Genomic DNA, 16303 nt, shown 5'->3' with positions numbered 1-16303 from the left:
TAGTTTTCATTAAACTAAAAGTTAGACTCTCATCACATGGCCTCTAAAACCGAGGAGGAGGGTTTCACCGACTGCTAGACTCTGCCTACCTGTGATTCTCACCAGTAAATGCTTTGACTTACTGCTTTCTTTTTGACTGCACTTGTTCCGTGACTTAAGATCTCATGGACTACTTCTATGGTGGAGTAAGTCGTATAGCACAAACTTCATCTGTGTTGCAAAGTGATAGTCACTAAGTTTTGGCTCAAAGTGAATTCTTTCTGATCCTCTGTGCTAAGAACTGTGTTTGTGTTGAACACACCCATAGTAACACACTATAATATTAACAGGCACTAGCTAATTCTTCTTTATTCTTTTGTTATTAAATGTGTATGGGTGTTTTACCTGCATGCGTGTCTGTTTATCACGTGTTCCTGGTTCCTTCAGAGACCAGAAGAAGGTGTCAGATTCCCTGATACTGGAGTTGTTGAGTTTTTGAGCTGCCATGCGGATGCTGGAACAGACTTGGGTCTTTTGGAAGAGCAGTCGGTGCTCTTACCTGCAGAGACACCTCTCTAGCCCCTTGAGCCACCTTCCCAGCTCCTTGAGCCACCTTTCTAGCCCACTAAAATACTTCTTAAAGAGCAATCATCCGAATTACTGACTCCAGCTTTCTCCAAATGCTGAGGCCAATTCTTTACCTGTTCTGGTAGAGGGTACTTCCTGCCCCTTGAGGTTGAATGGTCTCTCTGGGCACTGCACACACATGGTGCATATGCATACATGTAGGCAAACATTCATGCACATATAATGAAAATAAATAAATAAATGCTTTTAAAAATATATTTGAAAGAATTTCCATTATTGTCATTTTGCTGGATTAGAACTGAGGTGCAGTGAGTTCACATACTTTTCCAAGCTACACAGCAGGTAAATGGTACCACTAGTTTTGAATTGACTTGTCTCGCCTGACAGGGTGGTGAAAGCCTTTAATCCCAGCACTGGGTTGGTCAAAGAAGGTAGATCTCCAAGTTCAAGACCATCTTGGCCTACATATTGAGTTTCAGGGCAGGCAGAGGTATATAGTGAAGCTATGTCTCGAATAAAAACAAAAAATTAAAAGTGAACTGGTTTGTCCTTCTTCTGTGCTTAACAATAGGCCAGGAGGAAGTGAGACCCATCGCACACCAGTGTCATCAGGTTCCTCTGACTGATAAAACATAGGATGAAAACGTTTTAATTTATTTGAGAAAAAAAATCTATATTTGTGAAGACCAATTTTGAAAGTACATAATTAAATTTGTTTATTCATTTTTGAGGCAGGACCTTTCTGTAAAGCCACAGCTGGTCTTGAACTCCCAGAAATCCAGCTGCCTCTGCCTCCTGAATGCTGTGGTTACAGATAAACACCACCATTCAGGCTTTTCAAGAATTTCTATTATGTTTCGTTTATCCTGTTCTCTCTCCCGCGTGTGTCCCTTAGTGGCGTGAAGAGAGGGCAGAGGACTTCTCTGCACAAGCTTCTAACACATGGTAGGCCCTAAAGAAATGCTTACTGTGTGCAAAAAGGAACCCAGAAGCAAAAATTATGTATAGAATCTGCCAATGCTATTTTCTAACACTCACATTCACACATGCAAACATGTATGCATGCATGCACACGCGCACATTTGCCTGCACGTACCTAGACAGAGCAAGGGCACGGTTAACTCTCTCCTCCAGTCCTAAGGTGCCCAGGGCCTTCCAGGTCATCCAGAACTTGAAGGCGTCGGGTCTCCTGCTGCACTGGATGGATTTGTCTCCCGTGTCGTAGCTGACATCGTAGAATTTATCCTGCTGGAACAGATAGGTCGCTTTGGCAGAGTAGCACTTCTTAAGAAGATCCTTAGAAAAAGAAAGTAAAGGAGAGTCAGGGCCTGTCCACTTTAGAGTAAGTTCTGTGTCAAATACACACAGAAACAAACCCTGCCTGACGTCTGTTCCCAGTGCCGGAGGCACACACCGCTGCTGGCCGTGGAGGGTGGACACAACCTGTGTGCATTAGGATGGAGACCCAGTGTTCACCCAGGAGCAGGTAATGCAGTCCCCACTCTCCAGGTGTCACCAAGGGCTAAAAGGGGCTAAGCGGACCAAAGGCACCATCACCATGACACCAAGGCCTCAGTTTCTCAAAAGAAATACCTCTCTAAATCATTCAAAGCTCCTCCAAAGGAAAGCCAAAACTTGGTCCATTTTTGTAGCACATTACAGGTTGTAGTACATCACACCATTTCATGGGCAAAACCTAAGCTTTTAAATCCCCTTCTTTCCAACAGATCACCACACTGAGCAGCCATGTGTGACAATGACCCAGGAAGAGCTCATCCAATGGAAGAGCCACAAAGACTGAACCAATGTGTCATCATTCCAGAGCAGCAGCCACCAGTGATCTCTTGTTTGTTCCATCCTGATTTCATTTGTAACCGAATTCTATTCCCATCTCTGAACTGGTGGCTTCCCACTAAGAAGTCAGTGACATGCCTACCTTGTCATCAACAGTCCACCATTTTCTCAGTTATTTGAATGGAAACCATACTGTTGTCTTTAGTACCAGAAAGCACACAAGGCAGTCACCCACTGTCCTACTCGAGAATTCTTATAAGGGCCCCTGCTCCCTGCCTTTGCCCCTTCTCCACCAGATCTTGTCCCATGTATGAGCTCAGACTTTTGGTTTGAGTTTGTCTCTGCTTGACATCACCTGTAAACCCAGAGAACATGTGGCTTATCTGTGAGTGCTGAATGTCAGTCATCCTATGCATGGCCTTCACTCTCCATCTAGGGCTTACCTTTCTCTCAATCCCCTCTCATCCACCCCAGCCTCTGCAGCAGCCCATCCTGTTCAGCTCATACTTGGCTACAAGAATCAGCTTTCTTTAAGGGTGCCCCCCCGTCAGGTTGAGCATGTTTCAGGGACAACCACTCACCCACATATAGGGGTAGCCCAAATGGACTGATGAGCTTAAAAACGAAAAGAAGGAGTTGGGGAAGAAGAGTAAATAAGATTAAAAGGAACCATACAAAAATTCTCAAAGAACTAATAAGAATGAAGAAAGGGAAAAAGAAGGGTTTCGATTTTAACAGCAGTGCTCTTTCTGTTAATATTAATGTGGCCTAAGCATGTTTCATTAAAAAACATGGCTATACACAATGTTAAACAATATATAAGAAATATGAGGAGGATATCCCAAATCTCTATAAAACAGCAACATTGCTCAGCCTTCAGCCTGGCCCACATGGTCATTCTTGGTGTCACTGCACAAAATAGATTACTTTAGCCTGAGCATTGAGGTAGCAAAAGTTCCCAACTTAAGGCTACTTGAGTATTTCCCAACAATCTATAGGCTGATCATAGCTGTGACCACAGAATCTCTTCCCTGCAATGGTTGGAAATATGGTATTGTTTCCACAGCAACTTCAGTCTGATGATATGACATCAAAAGGCCACTGTGTATTTTCATGACAAAGCACGCATGAGCCTCCACAACACAGAGACACATGCTACTTCTCCTCCTAATGTGACTGTGAAGTCACTTTTATCAGCCATGAAAGATTTGAAAAGTATCCCGAAACCAGTGAGCTTTGGGTGCTAGGGAAATGACTCGGTTAAAATGAAGTGCTTGCCACATTACCATGAAGATCTGAGTTCAATGTCTAGAACCCACATTAAAAGCAACAAAATGGGGTGGGAGACAGGGTTCTAAGAGTGTTTAGTGGCCTTGCAGGGGACTTGTGTTTAGATCCTAGCACCTGTGTGGTGCTGTGTAACCAGCTCTAACTCCAGCTCCAGGGGAGCCAATGCTCTCTTCTGACCTCCACTGGTTCCTTCACATACATGCTACACATAAACCCACACAGGCATGCGCTTATACACATAGGTAAAGTAAGTAAAGGAATAAACCTTTAAAAACAAACAGGCTTGCATATGTAATGTTAGCACCAGGGTGATAAAGAAAGTGAATTCTTGGGCCACTGGCCAGCCAGTCTAGCCCAATCAGTGATTTCTAGGTAAAAATGAGAGATGCTTTGTAAACCAATAAGGTGGACAGTGCCTAAGGCATGATCTTCAAGGTTAACCATGGCTTCCACAGCCTGTATATACTGGCCTTTTCTGTCTCTGTCTCGATCTCTCTGTCTCTCTGTCTCTGTCCTTCTCTCACATCTCTGTCTCTGTCTCTTTGGCTATGTGTGTCTCTCTCATGCATGTGCACACATGTACAAACTCATTTATATACACAACATACACACACATGTGCACATAAAACAAGGCAAAAAACGATGACTATTGACCCTGTCGCATGCAAGCTTTTGGGACTGATAAGTGACTGAGACAGGGGCAACCATTCCAGAAGACAAACTACATGGTCACAGGGAAATGCAGAAAAAGAAGATGAGGAACCAGAATGCAAAGAGTGATTGATGGTCCTTCAACAGCGGCACAGTTAATATCACTGCTCAGAGAAATCCCCCTGCCTGCGAAGGTTTCATAAGAAAACAAACAAACAAAAACCACCGATGGCTTAACATTTAGCTATCGAAATGAAATGATTTATTGCATTAATAAATGGGTGGGATATTTAATTAGCTTCAGGGCACACATTAACCAGGAGAAGAGACTCATATATCCAGGAAAAATAACATTTTGGAACATATACAGAAAAAGTCAGCATTAATAAAAAAAAATCCCCTACTTCCTATTAAACTAATGGTCAGAAGGCTATGTTTGAATGTTCACAGCCACACTCTAGGTCCTAGTAGCATGGTATACACTGGTAATAAGAATCCAGCTGCAGGAATCCAGAGAGAAAGTCAGTTGCTGTATATTAACTCAGATTGTCCTTAGACATTACCAGACAAGGTGTTAGGACGCACACCGTGGCAAGTGCAGAAGGTCCAACCAAATAGGAATTTGTGTAGATTTGACTGTGACATCTACATCTTCAAGCCCAGCTGGGTCAGGATCGAATGTCAGGATCCTCAGGACCGTGTCCCTTACTCTCCCATTGTCATCTGTGTTGGTCCCCTTCCTAACAGAAGGTCAGCAGCCAGGACTGGGATGGCTGTCGGGGGCCTGAGATCCTGAGGAGGAGCTGTTTGCAGAGAACAGATAGCGCAGGAGAGACCTGTCTGCTCCTGGAACTGTTGACAAAGTCCTTCACCTCAACTGCACACTCAGCTTTGTCAGGCCCTACACCCTCTCCTCTCCCCTGCCCCACCACTATCAGCCTCCACCTCGGTGGCATTGCATTGCCTACTGCCATAAGAATCTGGCCTGAGTCAGCTTAGACAGAAGGTCCTGACCCTGACTACTGACAACCCACATTGTCAAACAAATTCTTCCCCCCTTTCTCTTGGCTCTAGCCTTTCCCAGGAACCCTGTTAAATCAACTTAACCTGTTTGCCTTTGGTTACTAATGCCCTCTTTGCTGCTGCTTCCCCATGCTGTGTGATCATAAGCCCCTCACGGGTCCACTCTGTATTCAGAGTCAATCCCATTTCTGTGATGAGATCTTCTTTCCCTGGGGAACTGGTTCCTGAAAGCGTTCTGGTTTTATTTTATTTTATTTTATTTTTTATTTATTGTATACATGAGTACTGTGTATGTACGCGCATGCTAGTTTTTGTGACAACCTGGTACCAGCTTGAGTCATCAGAATGGACATAGCCTCAGTCAAGAAAATACCTCTATAGTGTAGGCAAGCCTGTGAGGCGTTTCCTTAATCAGTAATTGGTACGGGAGAGCCCAGTCCATTGTGGGTGGGGCCAACCCTGGGCTGGTGGTTCTGAGCTTTATAACAAAGCAGATTGAGCAAGCCATGAGGAGCAAGCCAGTAAGCAGCGCCCCTCTATGGCCTCTGCATCAGCTTCTGCTTCTGATGATAAACCGTGATATGGAAATGTAAGCAAACTCATCCACCACTTGCTTTTGGTCATTGTTTTCATCACAGCAGCAGAAGCCTTAACTAAGACAATGTGTGACTGGGTACGGGTCTACAGAGGCTACATCATAAGGCTGGGTCCTTCGCTATCAGTCTCCATCTTCTTCCTTTGATACAGGATCTCTCGCTGAACCTAGAGCTTTTCTGGGCAGGGGGCCAATGAGCTACAGCAATTCTGCTGCCTGTACTCTCCTCCACACCTAGCGTTCTACAAGAGTTGGGTCAGGATTTGAACTCGTGTCCATATGTGCTGTGGGAAAATGGTCTTTTATCCTGTCACTTGTATTATGTTTAATAAAATGCGGATTGGCCAGTAGCCAGGCAGGAAGTGAAGGCAGGGCGATGAGAACAGGAGAATTCTGGGAAGAGGAAAGAGTCAGTCTGCAGCTGTCGCCCAGACACAGAGGTAGCAATATCTGACTGCCTCACTGATAAAAGGTACCAAACCAGGTGGCTAACACAGACAAGAATTATGGGCTAATATAAGTTATAAGAGTTAATAAGAAGCCTGGGCTAATAGACCAATCCGTTTATAATTGATATAGGTCTCTGTGTGTTTATTTGGAACTAAATGGATGCGGGACCTGGTGGAACAGAAAACTCTGTCAACACATAGGATTGTACACGTGCTCTTACCCACTGAGCCATCTTCCCAGTTACTGCATTTTGTTTTTGAACATTCGGTTGCCTGGCTTCTGTGCCCTTTAATACGACACAGACAGAGGGACTTGACCTCTCACTTCCAACTTCTCATCTGAACCTTATGCTGGTCAAATCTAGCCAAAAGCCAATCTGCAAGGAACTCTGGGAAACATTTAATAATGGGTCAGGCCCCTTTGTCTGCATAGGGCTCAGAACAGATTACACAGTAAAGATGAGCAGGAGAAGGGAGCTCAGCTTTCATTGTCACTCCATGTCACAGCACCTAATCTAGCACATTTGCTAACCATAACCAGAGTTGACATCTGCCCAAGTCAGACTATTTATCCAGACAGTGCGTGACAATGGCATTGAAACTCAAATCCCCTAGACCATGCGTCTCTGAGATGGTGGAGTTGGAGTTCAAACCAAGGCAGCTAGGGTTTGGGGCTTGATATCTCAGTTTATCACTTCTGCTGTTTAAACAATGCACACTCAAAGACTTGTGCAAAGAGTGCTGGGATCTGGTAACATTTCAGGATGCCATCAAAAGCACAGCTCAGCCAGTGGGTTGCGTCTTCTTGTCCAGATCACCCAAACCACCTTTGACTTCCAGGGAGCGCATCGAATTTAGCTGTCTCTGGTCCAGCTATTGGTGAGTCAACACTCTGCATCCCACAGACAAAGCTCCCCGCTTCCTCTTACTTCAGCAATAAGCAATGTTTAGCTCATCAAATAAAAGCTACCAACAATTCTCTCCGACTGCTTTTCCTATATTCTCTCTCAGGCCGCCATTATTGAAATATAAACAATTTTTTCTAAATTATTTAGCAAACAGGCATATTAATCATCTTTATAGTAATTAATTCATGCCAAAATTGTTTATCTTTTTATAGAATTCATACAATGATGCCAGGATCCTGGGCATACTACCTCAGCATGGTATTAGGTACTTAAGCTGATATTTGATGACAGGATGTACAAAACAAAATTCAGCCTGCAATAAAAGAGGAGCTTGGTTTTAACCTAGAGCATCATCCAGTAAAAGCCAGATGTAGAGGAGAGCATGAAATGCAAATGCTGCAGTTGACATGGGTATCATGCCATGAGCTCACTCCAGCTGTGGTCACCTCCACGGGATAAGTCCAACCAAAATTCTGGCATAGATGGAGGAGGTGCTCTCCAAGCTGTCATATGCTGAGTTGTTGGCCACTAGAAACCACTGGGGTGGGGAGGGGGATAATTCTTCTTCCTCTGTAGCCATTGGTACATTGTTCCACATTCCAGGAGATAGCCTCATCCCCATACACCTCAGAGCAGCAATAATTGGACTTGGTGTGTTACCAGAAAAAGTGGGGGATAATGGAGAGGTGGCTAAGTGGTTAAGGCAACTTCTCGCTCTTTCAGAGGAACTGAGTTTGGTTCCCACCATCCATGTTGTATAGGTCACAACTGTACATAATTTCACCAACACCCTCTGCTGGACTATGTGGGCACCTGTACACACATGCTAGACACACACACACACACACAAAAGAGATGACGTTGGGAGGAGCCATGATGGGGAATTTCAGAGGAGTTAGAAGGGAAAACGGGGTGGGGATAGACATGATCATGTTCCATTATATATGTGTATGAAATTGTCAAGAATAAAAATAATATTTTAAAATCCTCCTTAAAATGACCAGGCCTAGTAATTATTTATCTGGTAGATAGTTTGAATGGCTTAATATACAGAGAAAGCTGTGCCAGGCTCTGGTGATCAGGTGGTAAATCAGAAACCCACTGTCACTGAGAAGTTTCTGATGGGAACAGAAGACAGAGAAGCAAACTACACAACAGGTCCTAGGACATGAAGAACAAGATGCCACCGAGTTCATGGCAAGGTACCTTTCATCACATAGAGATGCCACACAGGGCTCTTTAGAGGAACCACAACAGCCCAGGGCTGAAGGAGGTGAGGTGAGGTAGGGTGGCATTAGCTATTAACTCTGCATAATTAAAGTTAATTAACAAGGTGCAGTATGGCTGTAGAGCTGTCTGGAAGGCAAAGAATGGTCAAGGAATCTTAAATGCCGCGATGAGGAGGATTTGAGGAAACCCTCGCAGGCGCCTGCAGATATTAAACTCTGTTCTGGGAAGATGAAGAGCGAATGAGGAAATGCGGAGTCAGCTTCGGATGTAGCTGTCCGTGTCAGCTCAGGCAGAGGCACTGAGCAGCTGGACTGGAGTTTTCTGTGCCCAGTGGAGGTGAGGATGTTTACTCCATGCACTAGACAGTCATCTTGGGGAGACATCATGGTCCAATGCCCACTGGCGATACCCCTCAATGTCTGAGCAAAGCCCTCAACCACTTCTGCCTGGTGCGTGCCTCTGCACCTGCCCCCCTTCCCCCTCCCCCCCCAGTAGTGGTCATTCACTCTCTCTTGAACTCTCTTGTTCACGAAGGGAGTCACAGCTCAGGCTGTTGGCACTCTGCCCCTCGCTGTTTATTCAATGAGCGCTCTAGTCCGCACTCACCTTTCCTGTGGAGTTGACATAACTGCCCTTTGTCGAGTCAACGCAGCACACAACAGCAGAGGAAACAGACAGAATACAATGAAGGTCTTACGGGGAATCTAAACCCTGTGGACAGAGTTGTCCATGATCTTCCTCCAACAAATGCAGCTGAACCTGACTTGCGTCTATACCTGCCCTTCACACAGACCTCTCTAAATGTCTCAGATGGGAGAGAGGCAGATTCGGCCTTCTCCAGGCATGAGTCCCCTAACAGATTATCTGGTTTCAAGCAATCAGTCCTGTATACATGCAACACTAAATGAACCCTCAGAAGGTTGTATTTGTATGTGCATGTGTGTCTCTGTAACAATAATTTAAGAAGTCATAAATTTGAAAGGGCATTGAGGAAGAGCGAAGAAACTGAAGCAGGTAGAGGTAGGAAGAAAATTATATAAATACAATACTAATGACTGACATTCTCAAAAACGGTATTATTATTATAGAAGTCTCAGCATGCTTTGAAGAAAAGTCAACGAAGCATCTTGTGAAATGACAGTGGAGCAGAGAAAGAAAGAAGTGAGGAGGCAAGGGAGCAGAGAGGAGACAAAGGGAAAGGCGTGCGGAGCCTAAAAGAGTCCTGTGGGAATCAAGGGGCCGTTTCAGTGCTAAATCACAGGTCACGATGAGGCGTCCGTTCAGGGTGAGATGGGCAAACAGGCACTTGGGAGCTGCTTCAGCTAAAGAGCATCCACTCCTTGCTTAGAGACAGAAAGAAAGCCTGACAGATCGTCCTTCAGGTCCATCTCTTTCTTTGGCTGAAGGAACAGAAACAAGACATTGTCCCCAACCTTGCTGTAAAGTCATCTTGGAGTCGCCCAGAGAGGGAGAACCTTTGGGACAGACACCCTTCACAATTGGGGGCAATTGTCCATGACTGCAAGGCCACATTTAAGAGGGGAACATTTTCACCCATGGAGAACCACTCTCTTCTCCCAACCAACCAATAAGAACCTCTCCTGAGCTGACAAGGGTGGAGCCACACCTTGACCAGCACTTTTCACATGCTTACCTCTTGCCTCCCACCCCAATCCCTCCTCTGCCTAAGCCCACAGACCATGTAGGGTGTTTGGATCCAATTATCTGTTTCTCTCCCCAATGTGGCCACACTGACTGCACCTCCTTTTCTGTTTGTGTTACCAGTTTTTTAGCTGTGTAAGAATGGATGGGCATTCTTGGAGCTTTCTGGAGCCTGGGTTTTTTTTTTTTTTTTGGTTTTTTTTTTGCCCTAAAACCTCTGGTTACCATTCAGTGTGTCAGAAACCTATGGAACACCACAGACTGCTTGGCTTTGATCCAGCTAGTGAAAACTGTTACATGAGCACAGAACATTCAGTGATCCACCGTTCCTGTCTAAACAGACATTACTGAATGATGCGAGATAGTGCGAGCAGAACCTCCCACTCCCATCCTACCCTTCTACCCCTGTCCTTCCCCATTCCCTTCTTACTCCCCACCCCCGTTCTAACTCCCCATGTTCTCAGTCCTTAAAACCATGGCATCTTAGGCTCTAGGTCTATGAACCATGTATATGGGGCTGGAGAGATGGCTCATCTGTAAAGCTCACACTATGCAAAAATGAGGACCTGAGTTTTCATCCCCAAACCCATGTAAAATCACCAGGCATGATGGTATGGATTTGTAATTCCAGCTGTGGATGGTGAGGTGGGTTCCTGGGCCTGCTGGTCAGCTAGTCTAACCAAATGGGCAGAACCAGAAACAGTAAAAGACCCTGTTGCAAAGCAATAAATAAAATAAGATGCAGAGAAACAGAGGTAGACACTGGAGGCTGACCCCTGCCCTCCAACATGCATGGACAAACATATGAATCCAACCCATGTGCAACTGCACACACCCAAATTCATACAGAAACAACATAGGCCATGCTATAGGAAGTCTTATAGCCAGAAGTCTTTAAGTTACCTGCCCACTTGGTCGTGGCCTCTTAAACTATAAATGCTGATGTAAAATGCATGTGCACATTCTCTCTCTCTTCCAGTTGCTGGATTCAGTTCCTGTTGCCTGTTCATGTAGAGAACTGTGATTTATGAGTCTACCCCTGAATAAATAATCCTTTATTATACTCAATTCTGAGCTCGTGTGGGACTTCTTTTTAGCATCCATCTTCAAGGTAGAGAAATCATTTACCTCTAATAAGTCACAAAGAAATGTATTTTAAAACAATTCTCCTACTTCAGTTCTATGCAACTTTTCCCCCTAGCCTCGTGGGCATTAATGGTTGATGCTGGGCTGTGAGCCTCACATGTCTGTGCAGCTAAGGTCTGTTCATCTACTAGCAAACCGCCCCCCTCCCCTTCAACTGAGCAGCTAGGTCTCTTGTTCTGAGCCTTGGCTCACACAGTCTGCAGTCTGTTGCAGAGATAGCATCCGTTTCCTTGTGAGTCCTTTGGTAAGACACCTGCCGTTTTCCTTACCACATTACTTTTGGGGTGTGTGTGGCTATTGACTTCGTTCTTTTCTATCTGCTATTCTAAGTTTTCTTTACTGCAGTACAGAAAAACTAAAGTCTTCCAGAACTGCATCTACCCTGAATAAGGCCTCCCTTGCTTGTAAGTGGCTGAACTCTTTGAATTTGCCTGAGTCTCATCCTGACCCACTTCTGTTGCATCACTTCAGGAAATTGTGCGTCTCCTTGCCCCACCTATCTGAGGTACTTCCAGGCCGTGGCTGTCATCCATAGAGCCCCTTTGTTTTTGGATTCTTACCACCCAGCTCCTTCATGCTTGTGTTGCCTGGGGGAAGCTAGGTGAAGAAGTTTGATGGTGTCTAGGGTGATTGTACACACATTTTGGAAGAGCTGGTGGAACAGCCTGCAACTCCCCTACACAGGTGGGTGAACCTGTCACCCTGCCTTTCCAACCTCTCATTTTGTACCTTCCAGTCAGCCACAGCCACTCCAAATGTACCGGTGCTGGCAGCCTTCTGTGACCTGGCTCAAGAGCTGCCTGACTTAAGCTGGTTGCAGAGTGTCCAGGACACATGCCCGTGGTGTCCAGCAATGTAGGCTTTCTCCATCCATGTCAGTCAATAGACATGGTCAGAGAAGGAATGCTGTTTCAGAGTTTAGTTAACAATGCTATGCAGGAAAGACTTAACATACTCTCTTTGTCTTCCACCTTCAGCCTTCAGGTTGATAACCTACTGAGAACTCGAGCTGGTTTTTGCAACTCAATCTGGTTTCTCTTTGGAAGACCATCCTGCCAGCTTTGAGCCCCAGCACAGGAAAGGTGACTGTATGCCTCATGAATGCAGTAGGCATAGCTCTGCAGGCCCTTCTGACCATCCCCTGGGTGGGTCCAGTCCTCTGCTGGATGCAACGTCCCTGGGCTGACTCTTCCCTCTTTGGTCTCACTGCTCCTTTCCTCTTGGGTCCCTACAGCAGCTCACAGATGACCCTCAGAAAGAGCAGCCTTAAGGACATAAGATTATTAACCAGGAAAGGGAGGGGAGGGGAAAAAGGGAAGGGAAGAGAGAAGAATTGAGAAGAGAGAGAGGGGAAGAAAGAGTAAGGAAGGAATAAGGGAAAGGTGAGAGAGGGAGGGAGGAGGGAAGGGAAGAGAAAGGGGGAAGAAACAATGTGGGTGGTGGAGAAGGGGGGCGTGGCTTCCTGGCTTCTTGATAGGCCTCTGTGTTTTGCCAGCATATGAACTGACATATATCACAGGTGCTGAGTTGGTCTGATATCTGTAGAAACCATCAAACATCATAGACTGCTGGGTGCTTATTGTCTTATAAAGCCCACCCCATCCTTCTTACAGGAAGCATTGCTACGTTTTCAGTTTTTGGTCTCACAGGGATTTCCAGAGCATTGGTAGATCACAGACTGGGACACATTTTCTCCTGAAGTGTGAGCAATGCTCTCTTAAGTTGCCCTGTCTAAGGAAGGGTTGCATAGGCTGACTGGAGAAGGAAAAGGCAGAACTAAAAGGATATTTTTAAGAAACGCAATTTAATAATTTGAAACCGTGACACTGTCTAGGGGAGACAGGGAAGTTAGACTCAGTTTCTCAGAGGCTCAAAAATGCTTCTATAAATAGGGAGACATTTGACAGGGCAGGATCACTTGGCAGGCCTGCTTCCGCCCTACTAGAGTCTAATAATAGCCCGGTTGGGCTTCTCTCCGAGCAGAGGGAGGTTTTCCAGTTTCCCCTGGGTGTCTATCTGCACACCTTCTTTGCTAATAACAATTGAAAATGGCGGCTTAAGTTCTGATGACAGCCCACCATAAGAAATAATTTTGAATTACAGACAGACACAGTGCCCGCCCTCACAGACACGGGCTGGAGCACATGTTTCATGGAGCAGTGCACTTCACTACTGGGGTGACTCCACCCTGGGGTTGTCTGTTCCATCCTGCTCTGTTCTAGTCATTAAAGGAAAAATCAGATGATCTGGGGTCTCTTAGAGTTGACTCTATAACTCAAGACCAGCCGGTACAATGGGACTTACCCTCAAGTCACATTAAAACTACCCATTCTCAGGTAGGTTGCCCCAATACCCACCCCATCCATTGGACCCTTGCCTGCAACCTCAGCGGAACTCTGAAACACAGCCTGCTACAGTACAGAGAGGACCAGGAGAGGAAGGACCAGCCACCTGGCAAGACACCCCCCTCTCTAGACCCTCCATAGTGGAGCAGAACCCCGAGCCTCTCCCCCAACTGCCTCAGCTTATCTAGCCAGCCAACGGGAGGGTTTCCTGCAGAGAGAGAGGACCAAGAGAGGAACTCTAAAGCATACTCTGTGACTACACAGAGTGGACCAAGACAGCAGGCTAAGTGAGACCTCAGCGCCTCCCTGAGACACAGGCATTGACAGTACACGGCAGACCAAGAACAATTCCCAAAAACTCAGCCAGCCACTGCAAGGATTGGACCAAGACACAAAGACGCTGCTGGCATCAATTGAAGGAAGAGAAGGGATGCATGTAGAAGTCTGTCTCCTTGAAAGTTCCAGATTCCTGATTCAGTCAAGGTTAACCATTAGAGTTCATCCTACTTCACTGCAAAACAAACAAAGCAGCCATCTTACAATATGGGAGGGTTGGGAGGGGAAAGAAGGAAAATGGAGAGAAAGGCAAGATGGCGGCTGGGATGAAAGAGGGGGAAGAACAGGATAAAAGGGGGTCAAAGAAAGTGACGGCCAAGCTCGAACTGGTGGCCGCATACGAAAGGTGATGCGATCATATGAACGGTGATGCGACATCTTCCTGCGTGTGGCAACCCCAGCTACCCATGCCCAGCATTTATCTCGTGCTGGGGACCCCGAGTATTTATGGCGTCGCTGTCCGCTGCACCCCTCTGCTTCATCACGTGGCGTTTTCACTTGTCTATAATTGAGGATAATGACACCATCCTGCAGCCCACCTCCTGGGACTATTTTGATTATCCGTGGCATGTTTAAATGAATGCCGGGAAACAAAAATGTATTAATACTAGACATCTCTCTCCAGTCTGGATGGATTAATGGCTTCTGCCTGACATAGGTGGACAGGCGTGTGGGGAAATGCTCTCATCCCAACTGGACAGAACTGACAGGAAACAAGCAGGCTGCTTGGCATCGATGCTAGAAGATTCCACACGGAGAGCACGGTAGGAAATGAAATCAGCCCGTGTCTCCGGCTTGTTCGGATGCCGCTAACAAGGGCATGGCTCTTTCTCACAGAGAATTTTACACATCCTCCAGCAAGGCCTCTGGCCTATATCTCTTGGAGGCTGAGCATCCTCTGGAGGTCTGGCCTCTGAGGCCCAGAGTGAAGGCAGGAGATTGATTTTATAGAAGTGAAAATGCAAGACAGGAAGGCGATTTCTGAAACATGACTTTCCTGTTCTTCACTGGAAGTTGTTGGTGTTAGCACAGCCATGAGAATTCTCGCTTAAAGCTAGCCTGAGAGTTCAGTCTAAGATGAATGAGGGAGGCTGGAGATGTGGGTTTGAACCCTCCGTACCACATTAACAACCAGGCATAGCAGGGCTTGCCTCTAAATCCAGCACTTGTGGGGTAGGGGCGGGAAGTTCTCAAGTTAGGGATCTTCCCCAACTATGTGGGGCATTCCAGGTCAGCCTGGGTTATAACATCTCCTGTTTCAAAATAAGTAAGTATTTCTTTGCTTATTACAAAGAAAATGAACCAGAAAGTTCATGGTAAAAACCTCTGGCTTGGACCCAAACCGTCAAGTAGGAAAAAGGGGTTTCTTCCCCATAGACTTAGGATAAAAAGCAGGAACGTGCTGGAGTGACCAAGAATTTTCTGCCGTATGAGCAGACATTTGTTCAGACAGAAACCCCCATGTGTTCACGTATGACTTACTCCTAAATTTGGGTAGAGCAAACGGCATTCCTGTTCCCTGCGTGCCCAGCAATGTGCTGCGTTCTCGGTTGCTATCTCATGTGATGAGAGACTTCCTTTTCCAAGCGGTGTCTCCGTTCACTGTGGAAATGTCCTGTGGTTACAATGACTTGCTCAGGTGACGCAGGTTAGCGCTGTTCCGCACAGAGCCAGAATTTGAACAGAGGTTTTCTGAGCTCTCAGATGTGCAGGCTGACTGATGCACTGAGATATTTTTTATTCCTGGTTCAAACTAAACCGCAAGCGAGCGAGTGGGCAAAGCTCCCCCTCCAAGGAGTGGGGCAAACATTCAATAACTCTTAGCATCAGACACTCAAAGGCCTCTGGCTTCTGTTACTAAGAATACAGCCTGCCTCTGCATAAGACAGGTCACCATGTTCCATGTTCTGATGAATGTTCATGGCTACCCAAGGGCCAAATTTAACTCAACCGCCACAAGTTAGAGCTCTGTTCAAAAAACCAAACACCTACATGAAAGCAGTGACATAGTTATCTTTAAATTAACAAAAAGAGGGGTGGGCTGTGCCTCAATTGTAGGGCAGTTGATGAGCCTGTTTGAAGCTCTGGATTACTGTGCTGTGCTGTAAAAAAGGAGATGGGGAGGGGCAGATATGGGAAGGGAGGGGACTCAGGGATAAGTCCCTTCCCTCCAAGTCTGAAGACCTGAGCTCAATTCTTGGAACACTCATGGTAAAAGGAGAGAACTGACTTCTTGAAGCTGTCCTTTGACCTCTACAAACCACACACACACACACACACACACACACACACACACACACACACACA

At 46.0% G+C, this 16303-nt stretch overlaps 1 protein-coding gene across 1 annotated transcript in view; it reads right to left on the bottom strand.

The window, feature by feature from the left end:
• The window catches only part of Gadl1 (glutamate decarboxylase like 1), a 178774-nt gene that overhangs the window by 67675 nt on the left and 94796 nt on the right, over window positions 1-16303 (bottom strand). Inside the window, exon 12 of the mRNA XM_005348054.3 lies at window positions 1664-1863. Coding sequence (XP_005348111.2) covers window positions 1664-1863 — 200 coding nt within the window. The remainder of the gene's footprint in view (window positions 1-1663; window positions 1864-16303) is intronic.

Source organism: Microtus ochrogaster, chromosome 5 (assembly GCF_000317375.1).
Source record: "Microtus ochrogaster isolate Prairie Vole_2 chromosome 5, MicOch1.0, whole genome shotgun sequence".
NCBI classification, from domain to species: Eukaryota; Metazoa; Chordata; class Mammalia; order Rodentia; family Cricetidae; genus Microtus; species Microtus ochrogaster.
This window is presented reverse-complemented; position numbering and strand designations above follow the sequence as displayed.